Genomic DNA, 22,310 nt, shown 5'->3' on the forward strand with positions numbered 1-22,310 from the left:
GTTGTTGTAGTGACACAGCTCTGCCAGCAGGGGGCGCTCTGCTATGGATCAGTGTGAGGACACAGAGGAGGGAGCCCCTCCCTCTAAAAGCTCTCTGTGTGGGGAACATGAAGCTCTGAGGTGAGATGAGGATCTCTAACTGTCCATGACTCTCCTCCATGTCACAGCTCAGCACTCACATCACTGCACCATCATCACTCACACTCACTGTCACACCTGCTGCTGAACAGGTGAACAACAGCTCACTGTAACTCATGATGTTGTTTGTTTGTATCAGGATGCAGCAGCAGAGACCAGACGCTCCTGGACCCAGCTGTGTGTCCATGAAGAGTGACTGGTCTATGGGTCAACCTTTGACCTTTAAAGACGAACATCCTGCTGATGGAAGGTAAGAATTAAAACATCAAACTGTTATTTTCTGACTCTGCTGAGAAAAGACTCGTGTCCTGGTCCAGAGCTTCATCGTGAGTTGTATGACTCATCAGTGTATTGTTTGAGTGGTGACATCACAGGGTTCACCTGTACAACAGTCACCTGTCAAAGACTCCAGTGATGAGGCTCAACATGATGAAACCATGTCAGTGTGTTTGTGTGTTTGAAAGCTCACATCCTGTAATCAGAGCAGCAGCTGACTTCAAACATGGAGCTTCATGAGGAGGTCTGTGACGGTCTCGTTACATCAGCAGCGTTTCCTTTCTCAGCGCTGATCACAACAACGACACAACAACAGAGTCGGTGACAACAGGAGGAAACACAAAGACAACAGACATCTGAAACACCAACAAACAATCTCACATGAAGATGGTTTCAAACTGTGTTTTTCGTTGGCCTCATTGCCGGCCTGCAGTATCCCCCTTCGTCTCACAGAAACATCTAGAGCGTCTCAGCCTGTGGGTTAACCTCCTCTCCGTCCACCTGAAGGCCTCTGCCCAGCCTTGAGGCAGTCTGTTCTGCCCTTGTCCATCCTCCATCCTGTTCATTGAGATCTCCAGCTTTATTAGCTCCAAGACCACTTGCCCCTCTCTCCTCCAAACCCCCTCCACCTAACCTGGTTTGTGTAGCCTACCTGCACATCAGGAATCCCTCCCTTGAGGGGTGGCTTTCTGTACTCCACTGACAGTTCTTGGTTGCCTCCATTCTGTCCGTCTGCGTCGCTGGAAAAACGTGTCTTGGCACTTTTGTAACACAATCAATGGTGAACATAATCAGTGGTTTGTTGTCGCTCCATCTTTCCGTCTTCCAGCATTGGACACCCTGCTCCCACTGAGCCAGCTCTCTGGATCAGACCCCACAGCTCACTCCCTCTGATCAGTCAGCTGTGTCAGTAATCGTCCTTCAACTTGATGTTTTCTCCACAGAGTTCAGCAGAGCTCAGAGGTTCCCAGTGATCAGTCAGCCCAGCAGCATCAGACAGACCTGGACTCCACATTGATGGTGTGTACAACACACTGTTTACAATGAAGCACATTAACTACAGGCTAAATGCTAAAGCATCATTCAGTCTGCATGCTGTTCTGTTTGAGCAGCAGGCCTTCAGACTGACTGATGGATCACATGTTGTGTTCTACCACTTTATATTCATGTTCAGTGTCTGATTCTGTTCCAGCTGCTGGAGGAGAACATCGTCACATTTGTGAAGAACGAGCTGAAGAGAGTCCAGAGGGTTCTGAGTTCAGATTACCCAGCATGCTTAGGGAGTCAGAGGGAGGATGAGGAGGTGTTGGATGGTGAGGATGAGGAGCAGAGGAGCAGCAGAGATGCTTTTCTGAAGATCACTGTGCACTTCCTGAGGAGAATAAATCAGGAGGAGCTGGCTGACCGTCTGCAGAGCAGTAAGAGGATTTAAACAGATTTAACATGATGGAAAGAAGAAATGCACGTTTACATTTATAAATGTTTTTATGTTGAGAGCATGACTTATTGATTTTGTGTTTAGATTTTCTACTTTCCCTCAAAAACCTGCCTTTGCACTCAAATAGTTCCTGTGTGTCATCAGATTTTCTCCCTAACAAAGACACAATGCTTCACACGAGCGAGGCTACAAGCTAGCATGCCTGAGCGTGTGACAGCCTTACAGAACACATTCATGTTTGCTTTGTTGCAATACAGTCGCACTGACTTTGGTGTAAAGCAGCGGTCTCAAACTCAGTCAGAAATGGGGCCGAAATGACCGACTGGGTCACAACGGGGTCAACGTTTTCAGAACAGACGTAAATAAACCACGTTTTCATCAGAGCTATTAGGACAAAGTAGTTGTACAGAAATATGAACTTAACTGCTCCCAAGAAATCTTATAGATTCAGAACAAACCAAGGGTATCGAGAAGAAGAAACCAGAGATCAAATGGAAAATAAAAGACGTCATTATTCATCTGTTCATGTCTCTATCAGCAGTTTTTCACTCATTTACAGAAAAGTTTCATCACAGGCTCAAAAACAGCCAGAAAACTTCAAACTGTATTTTTTGTCAAGAAAATCTTAAATCTAGTTTTTTATCACAACACCGTCGAGCAACAGAAGAACATTTAAATGTGATCAATCTGCTGACGCAAACATTTCCACCATGAGCAGTCTGCCTCGTGATCACAGGGCAAAGTGTTTCTTGGCTGCAGGTTGGTTCATGTTTGTGGTCAGGTTCTGAGCTATGGACGCTCTCAGGATGGAGTGAAGGTGTGCATCAGTTGCTTACACAGGCAGCGCCGCGTATCTCGCCCAGGCCCTCATCCACATCCCCGGTCCTCACCGCGCATAGAACGCTTAAAGCACATACAAAGTGCATTCCATCTGCACACGACAAAGAGCCCAAAGGTTAGCCCCACCACCAAATACAAACACACCAAACAGTTCATTTCATCGGAGGACCGGGCACATCGCCAGGACCTTTAACATCTTCATTTACAGTCATCGATTCTCATGACATTAGAGCTACTTTATATGCCAGTTAGTTTTTTCAGGAACAACAGCTCTGGTGCACAGCACATTCGATATAAATGTAGTTCTTACCTGAATGTGTCCTGAGGTTATTCCACAATATGGCTAACAGCTTCAAACAACTGACAACAGGCAGGGACAGAAAAGTGTCACGCGTCAAGGTGAGAGACTTCAGCACCCGGCAGCACCGGACAGCGCCCAGCAACATCAGCACAACACATCCAAAGTGACAGGTGCGTTTCTTATGCAACATCAGACACCTGTGCATTGGTATCACAACGTCAGGAAGAAAGTAAACAATGAGAAGAAGTGCAAACAGCCTGTTAACTGTGCGCACACATCACAGTCTTGGTGATCAATCACATTTGAATTGTAAACAAAAATACATGCGTCCCTCTTTGTATGAAATGTAACGCTCTATCGCAATGTCAGAAACACAGCCTGTCCAAAGTGCAGCCAGTGTGTGTAAACAGCCGACGTCTCTTAACTGTGCACAAACAAACGAGGGACTAAAATGAACGTCACAATCATATTTGTGTTGTAAACAAAGACACATGCACCGCCCTGCAGTGCATCAAAGCTTGTTTACGCCATGCGTAAGACTCCAAACCAAACTCAACATAAACAACAACAACAACGACATCCGAATGATTCCATAAACTCGACTGTATGGTGTCGTGCTGTTGGTGCGCCACATGTTTAATGTTGAACTCTCATTTTCTCGTTTTCGCTTTTCTTCTCGTTTTTGATGACTGGCCATCTTGACTCTTCACTAGCTAGCCTTTAGGCATGAAACATGTACGTTGCTATGGCAACCAGTCAGACGGAACCATTCCATATGTAATAGGTGAGAGAAAATTGTTGACCATCACTCATTCATGGAAAATTGTCAAAAGAAAAATGAGTCTTACAAATGATTTATAAATGTCTCACAAAGAGGCCCTCCTGGACCCTCCCTGGCCCAGGGCCCGGGACAACATGCCCCCCCCGTCAGCAGCCTTATACACAGGTGTGTGCTTCCAAACATGCAGAGCATGCGAGCAGCTGGTGGGCGGAGCTTGGAGCATCGTTTCACAGTTCTATCAGCTCCATTTGGATGTTTACAGGTGCTCTTTCCACGTCAGCTACAAACAGATTACTGAGCAGTTCAAATGTACATTTCTGAGCTCCAGAGTCGGCCATCACCGTGTGAACTCTGCCAGGTCCGCTCAGCTGATCAGCAAAACGTGCAGTTGGGAACACAGCGGTGGAGACCTGGTTTGTCTGGAAACATTAAAAGTGACCCAAGTTTCCTCGCTGCATCTGAGTCTCCCACAGGCGCAGCTTGTTAAGCTCTCACTGCATCACACATGTGATCACACGGTCCTGTTCATGAAGCTGGAGGGTTACGAACGCTCACACAGCTGGTGCTCGCAGGTCTGTTTGTCCTCCAACACACCGATGAGAGTCCGGCCTGCTATCTGGCTGGTTAGTTAGTTAAGTTCTACATCTCAGATGAAGACGTGGAGTAACTGCTCGAACGGGATGCTCTGAAAAGTAAAGCTGACGCACCGACAGGGCAGGGATAACGTCATTGGTCGACCCTGGACCTGGTTTTCTATTGGTTAGGGATTTTTGACAGGGTTGGTGCATCAAGAAAATGAAAGAGCAGAGAAGAAATCTGAGAGCGGATGTTTCAGTACAGAAGGCCTGAGTGACAGGAGACGGGTTGAAGCTGGAGTGCAGGTAAGTTTGTGCAAGCAACAAAATATTTGAGTGCAAGTGAACAGTTTGAGCAGAAAGGAGCAAATCTGAACACAAACAGGAGCTATTTGAGAGCAAAAGCAGGTTTTTGAGGGAAAGTAAAAACTGAACACAATCTCATGCTCTCAAGATGAAAGAACACGCTCTTGAATAAAGAAAGCCCCCCATACTAATGAGCTTAATAAAAGTGATGCAGAAGGAAAAACTCACTTAGATGTTGAGAGTTTCTGCAGGATCCACTCTTTGATATCATTTGTTGTTCGTTTCTTTCAGGATCTGTTGCTGCAGTGAGCCGACAGAAACTGAAGTCTAACCTGAAGCAGAAGTTCCAGTGTGTGTTTGAGGGGATCGCTAAAGCAGGAAACCCAACCCTTCTGAATCAGATCTACACAGAGCTCTACATCACAGAGGGAGGGACTGGAGAGGTCAATGATGAACATGAGGTCAGACAGATCGAAGCAGCATCCAGGAAACCACACAGACCAGAAACAACCATCAGACAAGAAGACGTCTTTAAAGCCTCACCTGGAAGAGATGGACCAATCAGAACAGTGATGACAAAGGGAGTGGCTGGCATTGGGAAAACAGTCTTAACACAGAAGTTCACTCTGGACTGGGCTGAAGACAAAGCCAACCAGGACATACAGTTCATGTTTCCCTTCACCTTCAGAGAGCTGAATGTGCTGAAAGAGAAGAAGTTCAGCTTGGTGGAACTTGTTCATCACTTCTTCACTGAAACCAAAGAAGCAGGAATCTGCAGGTTTGAAGAGTTCCAGGTTGTGTTCATCTTTGACGGTCTGGATGAGTGTCGACTTCCTCTGGACTTCCACAACAATGAGATCCTGACTGATGTCACAGAGTCCACCTCAGTGGATGTGCTGCTGACAAACCTCATCAGGGGGAAACTGCTTCCCTCTGCTCGCCTCTGGATAACCACACGACCTGCAGCAGCCAATCAGATCCCTCCTCAGTGTGTTGACATGGTGACAGAGGTCAGAGGGTTCACTGACCCTCAGAAGGAGGAGTACTTCAGGAAGAGATTCAGAGATAAGAAGCAGGCCAACAGAATCATCTCCCACATCGAGACATCCCGAAGCCTCCACATCATGTGCCACATCCCAGTCTTCTGCTGGATCACTGCTACAGTTCTGGAGGACGTGTTGAAGACCAGAGAGGGAGGACAGCTGCCCAAGACCCTGACTGAGATGTACATCCACTTCCTGGTGACCAGGATCAGACCAAACTGAAGAACATCAAGTATGACTGAGGAGCTGAGACAGATCAACACTGGAGTCCAGAGAGCAGGAAGATGATTGAGTCTCTGGGAAAACTGTCTTTTGAGCAGCTGCAGAAAGGAAACCTGATCTTCTATGAGTCAGACCTGACAGAGTGTGGCATCGATATCAGAGCAGCCTCAGTGTACTCAGGAGTGTTCACACAGGTCTTTAAAGAGGAGAGAGGACTGTACCAGGACACGGTGTTCTGCTTCGTCCATCTGAGCGTTCAGGAGTTTCTGGCTGCTCTTCATGTCCATCTGACGTTCATCAACTCTGGTGTCAATCTGCTGTCAGAAGAACAAACAACATCCTGGTTGTCTAAAGTATTTAAAGACCCAACAGGTTTCTATCAGAGTGCTGTGGACCAGGCCTTACAGAGTCCAAACGGACACCTGGACTTGTTCCTCCGCTTCCTCCTCGGTCTTTCACTAGAGACCAATCAGAGTCTCCTCAGAGGTCTGCTGACACAGACAGGAAGTGGTTCACAGACTAAAAAGAAAACAGTCGAGTACATCAAGACAAAGATCAGTGAGAATCTGTCTGCAGAGAAAAGCATCAATCTGTTCCACTGTCTGAATGAACTGAACGATCGCTCTCTAGTGGAGCAGATCCAACAGGCCCTGAGATCAGGACGTCTCTCCACAGATGAACTGTCTCCTGCTCAGTGGTCAGCTCTGGTCTTCATCTTACTGTCATCAGAAAAAGATCTGGACGTGTTTGACCTGAAGAAGTACTCTGCTTCAGATGAGGCTCTTCTGAGGCTGCTGCCAGTGGTCAAAGCCTCCAACACAGCTCTGTACGTGCACACATCACTGTCCGTGTTAAATGTAGTTTTACTTTATTCAGAAACAACAACTATTGGTTGTGATTGTTTCCTTTTATGTGCTGTTGATTCCTCTTCAGGCTGAGTGGCTGTAATCTGTCAGAGAGAAGCTGTGGAGCTCTGTCCTCAGTTCTCAGCTCCCAGTCCTCTAGTCTTAGAGAGCTGGACCTGAGCAACAACAACCTGCAGGACTCAGGAGTGAAGCTGCTGTCTGATGGACTAAGATCTCCTCACTGCAGACTGGACGCTCTCAGGTTAGTGTGCAGCTGTGTGAGAATTATAACCCTCTGAGCTCACCTTTTCTGTACTCAGTTCTCAGCTCTCAGTCCTGTGAGTCTGAGGCAGCTGGACATGAATATCACAAGTTAAACTTTGAGCGTCTTTTAGTCCTTTTAACGACCCTGTAATTAAAATGGCTGTAATATCACACTGAAGGGGTCAGCTGACAGAGGAGCTTGTCACCAGTATTGTGTTTTGGTTCACGGCTCAGTAACTGGACTTGGATATATAAACGCTGGTCTGAGACAGTCTGAGTTATGTTCATCTGGACTCCATCATGTGTGGTCCAAAGAGAAGAATCCCCACGACGACTGTAACAAAGCAGAGATGATGGTTGAAGCAAGCGGCAACCTCCAGTGATGAAAAATGCAAAAAAAGTGCAAAGTGCAAAAAACTGCAGTTCCTCGATTGGCCACTTGAGGCTGGCTCCAGAAAACAAGAAATAACATTACAGCAGGTGGGAAAATGCCCATGTTTACAGCTGAAATAAACATGTTCACAGCCTGGTACAAAAAACGGTTTTGTTATAAATAGCTAATTTTATTGTTCATGATAACTGTACGGGGGGTGAATTTTTTTATTACACACCCGTTTTAATTATATTAAGCCTTAAATCATAGGGGTCGGATCACTTGATTGACAGGTGGATCCTGCTGGCTGTCTGCTAGACGTCAACACAGACACACAGACACTGAGCTTACCTTCACCTGTTTGTGTTGTTGGAGACTTTAGAGGACAAATAATCTCTCTGTGGGATTTATGGAACTTTCTGTCCCTGCAAGAAGTCTGAGCTCCAGCTTTTTGGTGAGTTAAATGTTTGTGTTACTGTATTGAAATATTTTAGCACTAAGTAGCAGGTATACTGTGCTCGCTTTAGCTGCTTGTTAGCCTGTGCAGTGTTTATCAAACATTTATTTAATCGTCGGCCAGTAAATAGGAGTCAGGAGTTGTTGGCGGCGCAATTCGGGCTTCAAAACGCTTCTTCAAAAACAAATGGGCGACGTCACTGAGACTACGTCCATTATTTATACAGTCTATGGTTGGAACTTTTATAAACGTATTAATAAAGAGCCTTTCCTTCAGACTCAACAGGCCAGTACAGCAGCTGTATCACTGCTGATGATGATAATAACTTTTATTTATATAGCACTTACAATTTAAAACACGTTACAATTAAAATAATGAAAAGAAGAACAGAAAAAGGTCCTCATAAATAAATGCTCTTTTGAAAAAGAATGTTTGAAGAAGAGATTTAAAAGCAGAGACAGATTTGGCAAACCGGATTTCAGCAGGTCGGTCGCTCCAGAGTTTGGGAGCCAGATTTCCCTTCGTCTTTAATCGGGCTCTGGGTACAACCCACAAACCCCTATCAGCTGATCTGAGGGGGGCCCAGGCTCATAGGGGGTTAGTAAGTCTGTAATGTACCGAGGGGCCTGGTCGTGTAGAGCTTTGAAAGTTCGAAGTACAATTTTAAAATCAATATGGTAGTGGACAGGAAGCCAATGCAGGGAGGCCGAGATCGGAGTTATATGATCATATTGTGTTGAACCTGTGAGAAGGCCAGCCGCAGCATTTTGGACCAGCTGAAGGCGGTGAATGGAGGCCTGAGATAAACCAGTATAAAGAGCATTGCAGAGGTCCAAAGGGGACAAAACACAAGCACGAACAACCCTGTGTATGTCATCAAAGGATGGAAAGGATTTCACTTTAGAGATTCACTCCGGCTGAAACAAACAACTTTCTTTACCCGAATATCCAAACACAGACCGGATTTAAAAAAACAACATGACCGATTATGTTGTTTGAAAAATTGGCTTTGGCAGAAAAGATCGATTTCTGTTCTGTGGTTTAGTTTAAGGATGTTTTGGGATGTCCAGCAATGACGAACCAATCTGTGTTGATCTCAATCCCCTTTAAAGTCACTTTAAACAGCTACAGGTGAGGCAGCGACTCACTCCAACCTTAAAGGACCAACACACCATTTTCTGGTTGAGCACTTTGCCCTCAGACCTGAAGGTGGGGCTTTGATCCCTCTGATCCCACATTCAGCCTTCGGTGTATGAATGTGCATCCATCCTGATTGAAGACTGGCCTTAACCATCAGTGTGCGAATGTGAGTGTGAACAAGTGAATGTGACAGGTAGTGGAAAATCTCTCTAAAAGCTCAGAACAGTCTGTTAACCATTTGGGTGGAAATATTAAGATCTAGTTACCTGTTTAACATGGCTGTCAATAGATGATGATTAATCAACTATTACACCTAAATGACGTGGGCGAGCAGCAATGGAAAGGGCTGATGTTGTGATCCTGTAAGCTGATAGGATGGAAAGAGTCCGAGACAGCAGGAGTAAGAGAGGAGCTAGCACTAAAGACAGTTATTCTGCATACTGGAGCTAGTAGTCATTCAACGAAGAAGCAAAGGAAGGTATTGCAGTCATCAGCAGTAAAACATGGTCATGTGGAGGGCGGTGGTGAAACAAAGATTGAAATAGTGTCATTAAATCTCAGGATTTCTTTTTGATGAAGAAATCAGGTCAGCACAATAATCCGTCCAGGCTTCCAGTCCTGCTCCTTTAAAAGAACGCTGGAGATCTTTAAGATGTAGGTGATGCACTTCCACAGACGTTCAGACCTGTGACAGTGAGGTAGCAGCACACAGCCTCTGTTATCCACTGACAACTACTGCAGGTAGCCTGAGTCCTCACCTTGAAAGGTGCCTCTGTGTCCAGTAACGTGGAGCAGTGATCATTAAAAGACTGCGTTAGAAACATGGTCAGGAGTTATATTAAAATCACAGCAGAAGCGTGCTGACAACTGGTCGCTGGATTAGCTGTAAGGATGCCGGCATGTAGTGTTCTATTAGGACAGGAAAGGTCATCAATTACACAGAGATCAAAGGAAATACATTATTGATCAGTGATCAGTTGGTCTTCACTACAGATATCATCAATATCTAGTGCCAGAGATGAAGGTCCGAGGTGACTTGAAGTTTAAAGATTCAGTTTGTGACATCATCAATGCGCAGGTTAAATGAAGAGTGTGTGTGTGTGTGTGTGTGTGTGTGTGTAGTCTGTCGGGCTGTCTGATCAGACAGACAGAAGCTGTCTCTCTGTCTCTAACTGGTGACCTTGCTGTCTGATGGAGGATGTGAGTGAAGCTGTATGAAGTAGATTCTGATCTGGTTTCTTCCTCCAGGTTGGACCATGGTGGACGGCACAGACTGAAACCTGATGAGAGGAAGTGTGAGTGTGTTTGAACTTTGATTCATGAGAACACAGCTGCTCATGTTGGGCTCCACTTTTTGTAATTGTCTGACTGAAGATGAATTTCAATCAGGATTAACTTTCTGTGTTTGTCAGTGTGGCTGTAAAGATGTACGAAGTGAACAAAGTGAACAGCAGGATCCAATCAAAAGAATCAATACATTTGATGATCAGTGCAGAGAACATTCACTGTGTTTCTTCCAGCTCTGATCTTTCTGCTTCATGTGACCTCTGACCTAATAACAGTTTGAGACAGCAGATGGTTCACAGCTTCTTTGTGCTGCACTTTTATTACTGACACTTGATTGTGCTCTTATCCTGGGCTCCACACATCCTGACTGCCATGTTCACTAACTGTTCATTTCATTACAGCTGCAGTGTTGAGTTTCAGTGCTGCCAAATATTCACAGTTAAACATGAAATCTAAGTTTGACTGACTTTCAGAAACTGCCAGTAAAGTTGTTTTTGAATGAACAGATGATAACCTGCAGCTGTGTTGTGTCTCCTTCTCTCCATCAGACGCCTGTGAGCTGGAAGTGGACACAAACACAGTGAGCAGAGACCTCAAACTGTCTGACAACAACAGGAAGGTGACACGTGTGGAGGAGGATCAGTCATATCCTGATCATCCAGACAGATTTGATTATCATCCTCAGCTGCTGTGTAGGACTGGTCTGACTGGTCGCTGTTACTGGGAGGTCGAGTGGAGAGGAGGTGTTGATGTATCAGTGAGTTACAGAGGAATCAGCAGGAGAGGATACATTAATGAATGTGTGTTTGGATGGAATGATCAGTCCTGGAGTCTGAGCTGCTCTGATGGAGGTTACTCTGTCAGGCACAATAACATACACACAAACACCTCCTCCTCCTCCTCCTCCTCTGGTAGAGTAGCAGTGTATGTGGACTGTCCTGCTGGCACTCTGTCCTTCTACAGAGTCTCCTCTGACACACTGATCCACCTCCACACCTTCAGCACCTCCTTCACTGAACCTCTGTATCCTGGGTTCAGGTTCTGCTCATTCGGTTCCTCGTTGTCTCTGTAGGTGAGAGAAACTCTGCTGACTGAACATCACTGACTCTGTTCACTGACTCAAACTCTTTCATGAGTCTGATTTCATCACTTTGATTTGATTAAAAACTCAAAGATATTTACTTGTAAAAAAGAACTCATGATTTTGATTCGTTTGTGTTTCTGTTCTATTTTGAACGATGTCGTCGTTTATTTGAATAAAATCTTGACCTTTGATCCTGAAGGAAATCAGGAGCCTCTGCATTTTTCAGCTCTGGAGGATGCTGCTTGTCTCCGATGCTGTTACATGTATGTCCCACAGGAAGTGACAACATTTATGATTGTGATCGGTTGATGAGACACACAACGGCCTCGACAGATTCATTCATCACCTGGGAGGGAGGGAGGGAGGGACGGACGGACAGATGGACAGTTGAAACGAGAAAGTTGAGAGGACCCAGATGCAGACCACGATACATTTAAATAAAACAAAATACAAAACAAAAGGCTTACTCTGTAAGAGTCCAGAGGGGTATCGCACAAAAGTAGAATAAAGAAATCCAGGATAACTGAGAAAGCCCAGCTTCACCTGTTTAATCGGCGCATCCTGGCTTAATTGGTTGCAGGTTCGCCGAGCCAGGATGAGAAGGCGCAGCTATGTCAAGCCAGGTGCAGATAGTCAGGATAAGTGCACGATCACAGAATCACGGATGGAAAAATGGACAAGACTCGTGCATCATACTTTTCATCAGCAGAACAGCAGCTCCTCATGGAGATATACGAAGAAATGAAACACATCATTAGAAAAAAGGAAACACAGCTGCTATAATTAAAGAACGACAGAAAGCCTGGCAGAGTACAGCGGGCCGGCTGAATGTGTAAGCAGTGCAAAAATGTACTCAGAAACAGCTCCACTGAAACTGTCATAAAATTAAAGGAGTTACTTTTCAAGTCCAATAATTGTACAGTTGTACATTTGCCTTAAATGTGACGAGTGGACGTGCATGTTACTCAGGAATGTAGTTTATCATTAAGATCAATCGCAAACAATTATCCACAATGTGCATCTATTTATTCTGTCCACTTTATTTAATCTATTTATCTATCTTATGGTTTTTGTCTGTTTCATCTGTCCTATGTATTTATCTATCCTTCATCAAGAACAAACATGTCGGCCACAAAAGGACCTGGCAGCAAGTCCAAATTAAATACAAGAACATTCTGCAGGCTGCTCAGTGACTTGATTATTGATAACAATGTACAAATGAGGTGAATCGATCTGCTGACATATTTTATGTCTCTTTGATTGTAGTAAAAAAGGCAGATGAATCGGGCACGGGGGGGCGGCCCACCGACCCAGGAGTTCACTCCAGCAGAGGAGCTGGCACTGGATGATAATAAAGGGAGGCCAGTGATGGAAGGGATCCAGGGAGGGACAGCCACTGACTCTGTCCCAGTGACAGAAACTGGCCTCTTCACACAAGGTACATTACTGCAATACTACTTAACATGAAACACTATCAAATAATGATATAATGTGTGCTGTCTGACTTTGGCTTCCCTTGCAGCATCTGGTAACACACTCGCACTTTTGGAGCCACCAGAAGATGATCCAGTGACTCCTTTCTATTAAAATCACAGGCTTGGCATGTCCTGTCAAAGACGTTCATACAAGTTCTCTTGAGGTCAGTATACGGCCGCTGTGGAGAGCACCTGTGCAGATGGTGGAGAGACTGTCGCTGGACTCCAGAAGGCTTCAGGTATCATGTCAGTTTTGTGGAAATATTCTGCTTATTTCGTCCATAATGAATAAGAAGTCAGTGACGTGGAGCTAATACAAATATCATATTTGTAAGGACCCAGACACTGCACAGCAAGCAGCCTGGTAACACAGTGAGTACTGCCTAAAGTAAATCTACATTATGAACAACTCTTTCTGTGCTACCTGACAGGTGTTTAACAGAATTCACAAAGCATCAGACAACTTCATGCAAGACATCTTAAGGGACAGATAGAGCCGGCGGAAATAAAGACGAAAGCTACAGGACATCGAGCTCGAGCTGGAGATCAAAAGAAATAAAAAACATTGTTGTCCTGTCTGTTTCATGAATGTCTAGTACACTATATAGTTATTGATCCAGTGAAGTGGAAAATAGTATGTAAAGATAACCACACTGTGTGCAACCAAAGCCAAATAAAACGCACATACACATCAAAGAGTGACATACGTGATCCCTTATTAAAGGATTGGCTAAATCTAAACAACATTAACTGAAATAATTTGCAATATATTGCTCTCTGACCAGTCTGCCATTTATGTTGTCAGGGACGATGGCAGCATGGTCCCAGTCAACGTCCAGAGCCACTCTGGGAGCCCTTTCCTTTCTCAGGCTGCCGATGTTACGCAGCACTATGCATGCAACAATCACATCACAGGACCCGCAGGTGGTGCAGGCACTGAAAACCAGATTTCAGAAGGCCAAAGGTCATCTCAATTCAAGCCCTTGTTTTGGCATGGGCATGGTTGTAGGCCTGCTGTGCCGGGGTTTGGGGGTCTGCAAGGGGAGTCTCCAGAAATGATTCCCAGGCATAGCCTTTATCTCCCAGCAGCACACCAGAGAATTCACCTGAGAATACAAGATATGATTCTCAAAGTACACAGATAGAGTAAAACACTCATGATGTCCAAAGTGCTGACCTTGTGAGAGTCTCTGGTAAACTGTACTGGCCCGAAAGATTCTGGAGTCGTGGACTGAGCCAGGCCACTTTGCCTCTAAATTGCTGACAAGGCGGTCAGCATCGCAGATCATCTGAAACAATAAGTTGGAACCTATTAGGTAATTTAATGAACAGAATTAATTTATGTAGCTGACAGTAACCATAAATCATTCTCACCTGAACATTGATGCTGTGGAAGGATTTCCTGTTGACAAAATCTCCCTGATGTTCCCCTGAGGGCGTTTGATGCCAATGTGAGTGCAGTCCACTGCACCAATGACAATAGGGAAAGCTGTAACACAAAATAATGAGTATCCTACTGTGACTGTTCAAATGTTCAACCTTTTGTTGTAATTTATAATTCACTTTACCTGCAATCTTGTAAAACTCGTCCTCGATGAAGAGGGGTCTTCTGTGGCCAGGGAAGGTGATACATTTGTGTGCTAGTGACTTCAGTGCAGACTAACCTGCTTATTGTGCGGCAAATAGTCCCTTTATTGAGGTTCTCGGCATCTCCAACAGTATAAAGGAAGGTGCCACTTTGTAACGCAGACCATCTGTGGTACAGTGAGAGCCTGGCTTCGTGCTGTCTCCTGCTGAATCTTTGGACCCAGCAGCCTACATAAATATCGAACTCCATCACCTGAGAATCTATACCTCTCAGTCAGATATTCATCTGCAAAGGCCAATGGGTCCGACCGGTCCCAGAAGACTCTTTCACGCCTGAATGCTCGTCTGAGCATTAATGCTTCCTCATCCAGTACATCATTCAAAAATGGGCATGCCATTGTGAAGAGAAAACTATATATTGCCCTTGTCACAGACTTAATTGAAACCACCGTTGCAACTTCATCAGCCATTTCTTATCATCTCAACAACTGCAATAATATACAGGTAGCACCTGTGGTCCTAACCTGATTGGATAGGTAAGATACTAACATCGGTCTAGGTCCTAGAGGAGTATACACCTTGAATGACTCACAAGATTTAAACAGTTGACGCATTTAATGCCCTTTCAGCATCAATAAATATTCACAACACCACAATGTATATAAAACATAATATAGAGCTCTGACAAATAATAAACAAAAATAAAGTAAATTGTCCTTTTGAGTTGGACGCCAACTCAAGAAAGAGTGCAAAGTTCAAAAGGAAAGTTCAGTTCTGGAGAACAATCTGGATGTGTGTATATGTTCAATGTCAATTTCTACTACCCGGGTAGGATAACAGTGTGTATGTGTCTTATCTGGGGTCTGAATGAGTGAATCAAGCATCCGAAGTCCTCTGAGCAGGTCCTGCAGCCGGCCACACCAGATAAACGACCGTCTTCAGACCTGCTGGGCTGGGCTCGCCATCAATAAGTTCATCCCTGTTTCTGGTTCTAAAATAAAAACCACCCTACACAAAAAGTGCAGAGTTGTAAGTTATCTGGTTCCATTTCTTTTTCTAACATGAGCTCACATTGACTTCTTTTCTTCAGTCAGTGTATTTTACAATGTATAACCAAAAAACCATGGAAATACAATGAAATGAATTACCATGTATTACAGCAATTATGGTTTTCACAACATAAAATTTGCTTACTATTATGAATTACCCTATGTCAAGGTATTTTAGCAAACAATGAATTCTTTATCTTTTTAAAACAGTTTGACTCTCAGTAGAACTCTTTTTAACTATTTGATACTGATCTTAATATTCACATTTTAGAACATCAAAATAAATTAAATTATTGCTATCTGCTCACTTAACAAGTGCATTTTAATAACCAATATTAGTTTAATCACATTTTAGTCATACTTCGAGCCTTTAAAGTGGCTCTTAACACTGAAATAATGTGCTTTAATGTAAACAAAATATATACAATGCTCCTTTAAGGTTTCACCACTGTCTGTGATGCCAAACAGCGTATCACCAACCAGACTAACATTATGGATTAGCCATTAGCATTAGCATCTCGCGCTAGCGATTAGCATTAGCGATCTTTTTAAAACATCAAAACAATGATACAATGTGCACCAAAGTACAGTGGAAACATTTAAAATCATCTCTTAACTCAGTTTGTTACTTTACAGTAAAAGTATATGGACTTAACAGCATATATTGTCCATTTTCTTCTCACAGTAGCTAGCGAAATAACAGGCTAACATGTACCATGAGCTTGAACTTACCGGAGATTCACAAAGACATTTATAACTCGACAGAAGTATCGTCACTCAAGGCTCACAGCTTGTGTTCTGCATGAAACAAGCTTATTAACAACAATACAATTGACTTTTGACTGGATTGATCACGTTTTAACAACTATTTCGTGGCGTTTTCTACCATTAAAAGCTCCGTCTGCTCGTTGCTGTGCACCTCCGTCGGCAGGACGATTAAATAGGAAGTGAGGTCATGCTAAGGCGCTGACCTCAGGTAGTACTTTATACTGCTGCTGTTAAACAGCATCTAGTGCTCTCTAGTATACAAAATGGGCATCTGCATATCTAACCAACATATAGAGGTTTAGTATCCCTATATTTTATATGGGTTACATACATATTCATCAAACCTCTGATGGCTATTTGACAAGCAGTCTTCATAAACACTAGCAATATAACACTAGGCCTGACAGTAATAATTACTACCACATGACAGAATTTAAAAGTGACTGTTACCATTAAAATAACAGTAAACCTACTTAAATGAAATGACAAATGGCAATATACCTGTAATATTTAAATGCAAGATAATTAAAATTATGCAACATATTTACAAAGACCATGGAAATGCTGTTAAACACATTAATTTCTCATAGGACTGACTGTCGAACTAACAGATGAAGCGCTAGGATTAATCTTAGCCTGGTTGTTAGCCTGCTCTGGAGCACAATACACTAAATACTAAACTAATCAATGACAACTCATGACGGATTGAGACCATAAGATAACATAGACTTTATTGAAATTCACTTGTTACAACAGCTCAAAGTGAAGGACAGGGTAAAACAAGGCAAGACAAAAACACGATAAAGGACAATAATAATATTAATAATAAATCAATACTCTATGTACACTCACTTATTGTGGATGGTTAAGTTTTTGTACAAAAAATTGCACCGAGTCAAAAACGCACACGGTGTGTTTCATGGTGATGATTAGTAAAGTGACATATTGCAGAATAAATAATTTCACATGAGAAGTGAATTCACAGACATGATGGCACGTTACTGATGAGGTAATAAAAATGCAGTATATGTACCAAAGTCTGATATTATACTAAAATAATATGTTACAGTAGATATGCATAGACAGAAAACTCATTAGGTACATGTTTACAGAGGGAATAAAGAGAGAGAGAGGAGGACCATCTTCTCATAGACTTCTATAGAATCAGACTGGAGACGCCCCCTGCTGGACACTAGACAAGATGCAGGATGAGGATCGAGGTGTGGAATGTCTGTCTTTTGATTTCTTTTTATTCCAGTATTTTACACGTTTCTATCTGCTGTTACAGTCTCATCAACAGACCTGTCAATCAAGGCAGGTGACAGAAGCAACCAATCCTGTGGCTTGATTTTGGCAGTGGGCGGGGCTACAGTTGTGTTTACGTTAGTTAGAGATCATCTTTCTAAAATATATATATCTACTTACACACACACACACACACACACACTCAGCCGTGTTTAATGTGTTGAGTCAATATTTGCTCTCTCTCTCTCTCTCTCTCTCTCGCTCTGATCTCCATTAAAGGTTAATTAGACTCGACCCGCTCTCGCTGTTCAAACACTGAAAGCTGCTCCTGTTTCCACACACCGATCCCCCCAGTACTCCTCCACGTCCTGCAAGCTGGGCTCGGTTTTCAGAGGGAGGAGGCTGTGGTCACGTTGTGTCCTCTCTGGATTATCAGGTTGTTTTAGGCAATAAAAAGAGAAGTTGTTTTTGAGGCGTAATTTATTCTCGATTGTAAAGAGTGATTTTCCTGAAGCTGAGTGTGAACGGGTCCTGGTGTAGAAGGAGTGACGGTCTGCCTACAGAAAACAGCCGGTTAAATGTCCCCCTGAAAACTTCTGGGGCTTGCCTGATCATCTCTGCAGAATACTTCTAGTTTTTTAACCTGTCTGATTTGATTTGTTCATATGTAACTCTGTTTTTAATTGGCTCCTTATGTGCTTGACACCTCTATATTAAAGGGTAATTATTGGTACAAACTGGGAGCTGGGAGTTCTGAGAGGTAAAATCAGTGTTTTTATGAATGGAGTCTGGTGTGTGTGCAGAGAGCGATGTGACGTCTGTGTGTGGTTAAAACAATCATCTTCCTCTGTAACAAAAAGGTCTATCTCTGTAGGGATCCTTTCTGTCATGTTGTCACACACTTAGAATAACAATCTGAGCCTGTCAGTGGAAACAACAAGAACCTTTAGTGGACGACCTTTGACCCATCAAGGATTATGTTGCAGCCATTACAGCCTGTTTCACTGCTAAACAAATAAACTGCTCAAACAAAGTCAAACATGTTAAATCTGTTTGCTGATATCAAACCTGAAATTAGCTAGAATTTCTGCTCTCTGATCTTTAATCTGATGTCCTGCATGTTTGGTGTTTGAACAGACGGGAGGCGGAGCCACAAGCTTGAATGATTTCTCTCTTTAATTGATAATCACATTAATTATTCAGTTACACTGCAGCCAGACAGCTGCTGATTGGTCCATCCAGTTGCTCAGGTGAAGGGCAGGTGGTATTGGATTGGTTGGTTGGTCAGTTGAAGGAGTGGCCTTAGCTGGGAAAAAAAACAAGGACAGGTAAGACACAGAATGTAAGTAACCTGGAGTGGGGCTTAAACAGGAAGTTAGGTCGCCATGGCAGGGAATGGACAGGACGTGAAGTACCTGGGTGGGGCTTAAACTGACAGTCATGTAACTAAGCAGAGCTTAAACTTGCAGGCAGGTACCTGGGCGGGGCTTAAACAGGAAATAAGGTGTCGGAATATAACAGGAACTCAGATCTAATAGACAGGGAATGAACAGGAAGTCAGGTACCTGGGCGGGACTTTAGCAGGAAGTGAAGCCCTTCCAGTAGAAGTTCTTGCAGCCGGCTTTGCGTTCGCGGGGGGGCAGGTTGTTGGGGGGGTCCACGGACCTCTCCAGGTTCATCTTTCCTCCTGTTGCTGTGGAAACAACCTCAGCTTCCCGCTGGGCCTCGGCCTCTGGCAGAGACATCTGTGCCAACAGGTCCTCTACTGCACGTTTACTCCACTCCTGAAAAACAACAGCAGGTATTTTCACAGTTTACAGTTTAAACTGTCAGGATGACTTTCAATGTAAATACAAAGAAACCTTTAGTGCCGTATTGTCAAGCACTGAATTATTATTTTAACGAAAGTGAGATTCTCCTGCTGTCTGAAATTGTGTCAGAAATGGTCAAACCAAACTCCATTCAAAAAACAGTCATTTTAAAAGAGTTTTCTTGTCGTCTTGCAGACAGACCTGACAGGGCATGAATTCTGACATTTTCCAAACCTGCATCATGATGTAGTTATTTCAGCATCCTTTCAGCCTGTTTATTGTAACATCTGATTATTTTTGTTGCGGTCAAACTCAACAAATGAGTAAAAATCTGCATTTCTTTTGGTGGCCTGAACTATAAAATACATGGCAGCAGTTCTGGAGCTTTTGATCAGATCACATGATCCTCCTCAGCACATGAAAATGTTGATGTTAGTAATGGTGAGCTTGTCAGCTGCTTTTCTCAAATAAAAAACGTTCAGTCTCAACTTTCAAACAAAAACGAACAAGAAGTCCTTAAAGTACTCAGAAAATAGGCTTCATGACTTGTTTTACTCTGAAGAAAAGTAAATCATTTTAAAACTAATATTATTTAAAGGAAGTGAACTGAAAACAAGGCTCAGTTTGAAGTCGTGGAGACATTCACACAGCAGCAGTGTCAGTGCTGCCGGGGCTCATTTCATAGTCCCTGTCTCTCTCACAGCGGGGCTCCATACAAACATTATGCGTTCATTCACGCTGAAACAACCATGTGAGCTCTGTATCCTCACTGCTAATCTGCTGCCTCCACCTCCCCCGTCTCCTCCTGTGTCATTATTCAGCTGTTCGTGAATTTTAAATGTTTTAATGTGTGCGTCTCAGGCTCTGTCGTAAGCTCAGGAACCAACGTGAGCAGGAACACATCACCAAAATAAAATGGGAACTGCTGAAAATGTATGGTAAAACTTTGATGTCAGAGGAAATAAAACGGTATATGAACAATAAAACATCAGTCTTGTGTTATTTAAATTATGCTCTGCTCTGTGTGGTGATGGAGTTCCTCAGGGTTCAATTCTGGTTCCTCTTAGTTTGACATCGTAAAATCAGTAACTGAGGTTGAAAATAATACTTCAACTCTTTCCCAGCTTGCTACAACAACTATGGCAGAAGGATGGGTCAAAAATAAAACAGGAAGAATTTCTGTTTATAGTTTGTGCAACAGCTCTCATGTTGTTTCGCTAATGGTGGTTTTTAAAGTTGTGTATCAGACATGGAAGTTATCAATTTACCAAACCAACAAGTAAGTCTTGGTCTCTCTTGTAATACCAAGACATTCTGATTGAAAACACTTTGTATGTTTATTGCTGTTGCTCAATACTGTAATATACTCATTACTGCCCCCTGAGGCCAGCAAGCAGGAAACAATGACTGTTGGTGAAAACCACAGACTGAATATAAGAAGTGGTAATATGGGAAATGCTTAATCGACTCTAAGGAGTAAGCTTAGCATTTTTTCATTTAGTACATTTAGCCTGTTTTCCCTAGCCAAAATTAGCATCCAATTGATATCACGGTCAACAGAATTACAGAGGCACCTTGCTAATGAAGCCAACACACGCCTTTTCTGATAATGTTGTGTTCTCTTAGCTCATCTCCAGCTACACCCATCGGCCACATATGGTCACTTCTGGCTCAAATAAACAAGATGGCACCGGCCAAAAGGCCAAGAGGAAGTCCACAAATCAATGGGTGTCGTCATGGTGACTGTGTTCACTTCTATATTAACTTTAATGATACTTTAACAGGGCTTTGTCCTGGTTCAGACTCTTGAATTTGTGTTCCATATCAGTGGTTTAGATTCAAACCTCGGTGGTGTCCTGAGGAGTCTCTGCAGTAAACACAACAACCGAGTCTGACAAATAAAACATGAAATTCATAATCTATTAAATTATTATATTATATAAATTAATACTCTCAGTTGTTTTGTTGCTGCAGCCTCAATTGGTCCAGTTTGACCATTAGCTTAGCATGGCTAATGTTAGCTAATTGTAGCAACCTTTCCACTTATATTCTACATAGAATTAATGCTTAAATTACCAAGTCAGTTTGAGAACTGTATGACTCTTGCTTTAGCATTTAGCATGATCCTGTAATTGTAATCAGTAAGGCTTCTTTTCAACACAAGTTTTACTGTCGCTTTAAACTTTTAAAAGATTTTACACTCGAATCAAAGCACCTCCCAGTCAACAAAATAAGAGTCAGAACTCTTTCCTGTTAAATTTCAAACATCAGCAGTCATAGTGGAGGACATTTAGAGGCTTTGTAGCATCAAGCTAAAGTCAGGGAGCCTCTCAGGCTAAACAGCAGTCCAAGTAGAAGTAGAAAGCGAGTGTTCGGATTGGTTCTTGTCTCTCTCACCTGGGACAGGAGTCCGGCGCCGCGAGCTCTTTGAAGCAGCCGGTGGTGACGCAGTTCCAGGTCCAGGTCTTGGTTCTGGTCCTGGTACTGGTCCTGCTCTCCGTCGAGCTGAGAGGAAACACTGGGACTGCACAGAACCAACGCCACAAGAACCAAGATGGTGGGGCAACGAACACACTGCATACCTGCCAAAATATCAAGAGGAGAAGAAGAACATTTACTCTGAGGTACGAGAGAAACGGAAACAAAAGAGAAGACGAAAAGAAGTTCCTACTGTCTGCTGGTCTGGTATCTCCTGCTGCTCCTGGTCCTGGTTCTGGTTCTGGGCTTGTCTCTGGTCCTGGCCCTTTGAGTGCTGCTCTTTTGAAGCCCAATGCTCCGCCTGCTGCAGGTCACATGACCCGGCGTGTTTGATTGACAGCTGGCGGGCTGCGAGGTGATGAAGGAACGCAGAGCCTCCAGTTAAACAGACGTCCATTAGTCCTTATTGACTTTAAATGGAGTCTGAACAATAAAACAATCAAACTATCAGCAGCAGCAGCGTCGTGCAGCCGCCGGCGCTCATCTTCAGCAAATACAACAGCAGAATGTCCGGCTGGAGAGGAGAG

General features: G+C 43.5%; 2 protein-coding genes across 2 annotated transcripts; one reads left to right on the forward strand and one right to left on the reverse strand.

Annotated features, from left to right (window-relative positions):
- The first annotated feature begins 278 nt into the window (after positions 1–278).
- Positions 279–7,107, forward strand: LOC138597366 (protein NLRC3-like). Its single transcript, XM_069668961.1, is given in 8 exon segments — positions 279–388; positions 1,359–1,438; positions 1,611–1,832; positions 4,947–5,923; positions 5,926–6,746; positions 6,854–6,871; positions 6,926–7,027; positions 7,086–7,107. Coding segments are annotated over 8 exon segments (2,352 nt in total).
- Positions 7,108–18,750: 11,643 nt separating this feature from the next.
- LOC138597421 (somatostatin-2-like) lies at positions 18,751–22,180 on the reverse strand. Its single transcript, XM_069669019.1, is given in 5 exon segments — positions 18,751–18,800; positions 19,060–19,278; positions 21,703–21,890; positions 21,981–22,029; positions 22,031–22,180. Coding segments are annotated over 4 exon segments (594 nt in total). The 3' UTR covers positions 18,751–18,800; positions 19,060–19,071.
- Positions 22,181–22,310: the final 130 nt, after the last annotated feature.

This window comes from Semicossyphus pulcher, unplaced genomic scaffold (genome assembly GCF_022749685.1).
Source record: "Semicossyphus pulcher isolate SPU_LCO1_2020_fin unplaced genomic scaffold, fSemPul1.0.p SCAF_19, whole genome shotgun sequence".
Taxonomy (NCBI): Eukaryota; Metazoa; Chordata; class Actinopteri; order Labriformes; family Labridae; genus Semicossyphus; species Semicossyphus pulcher.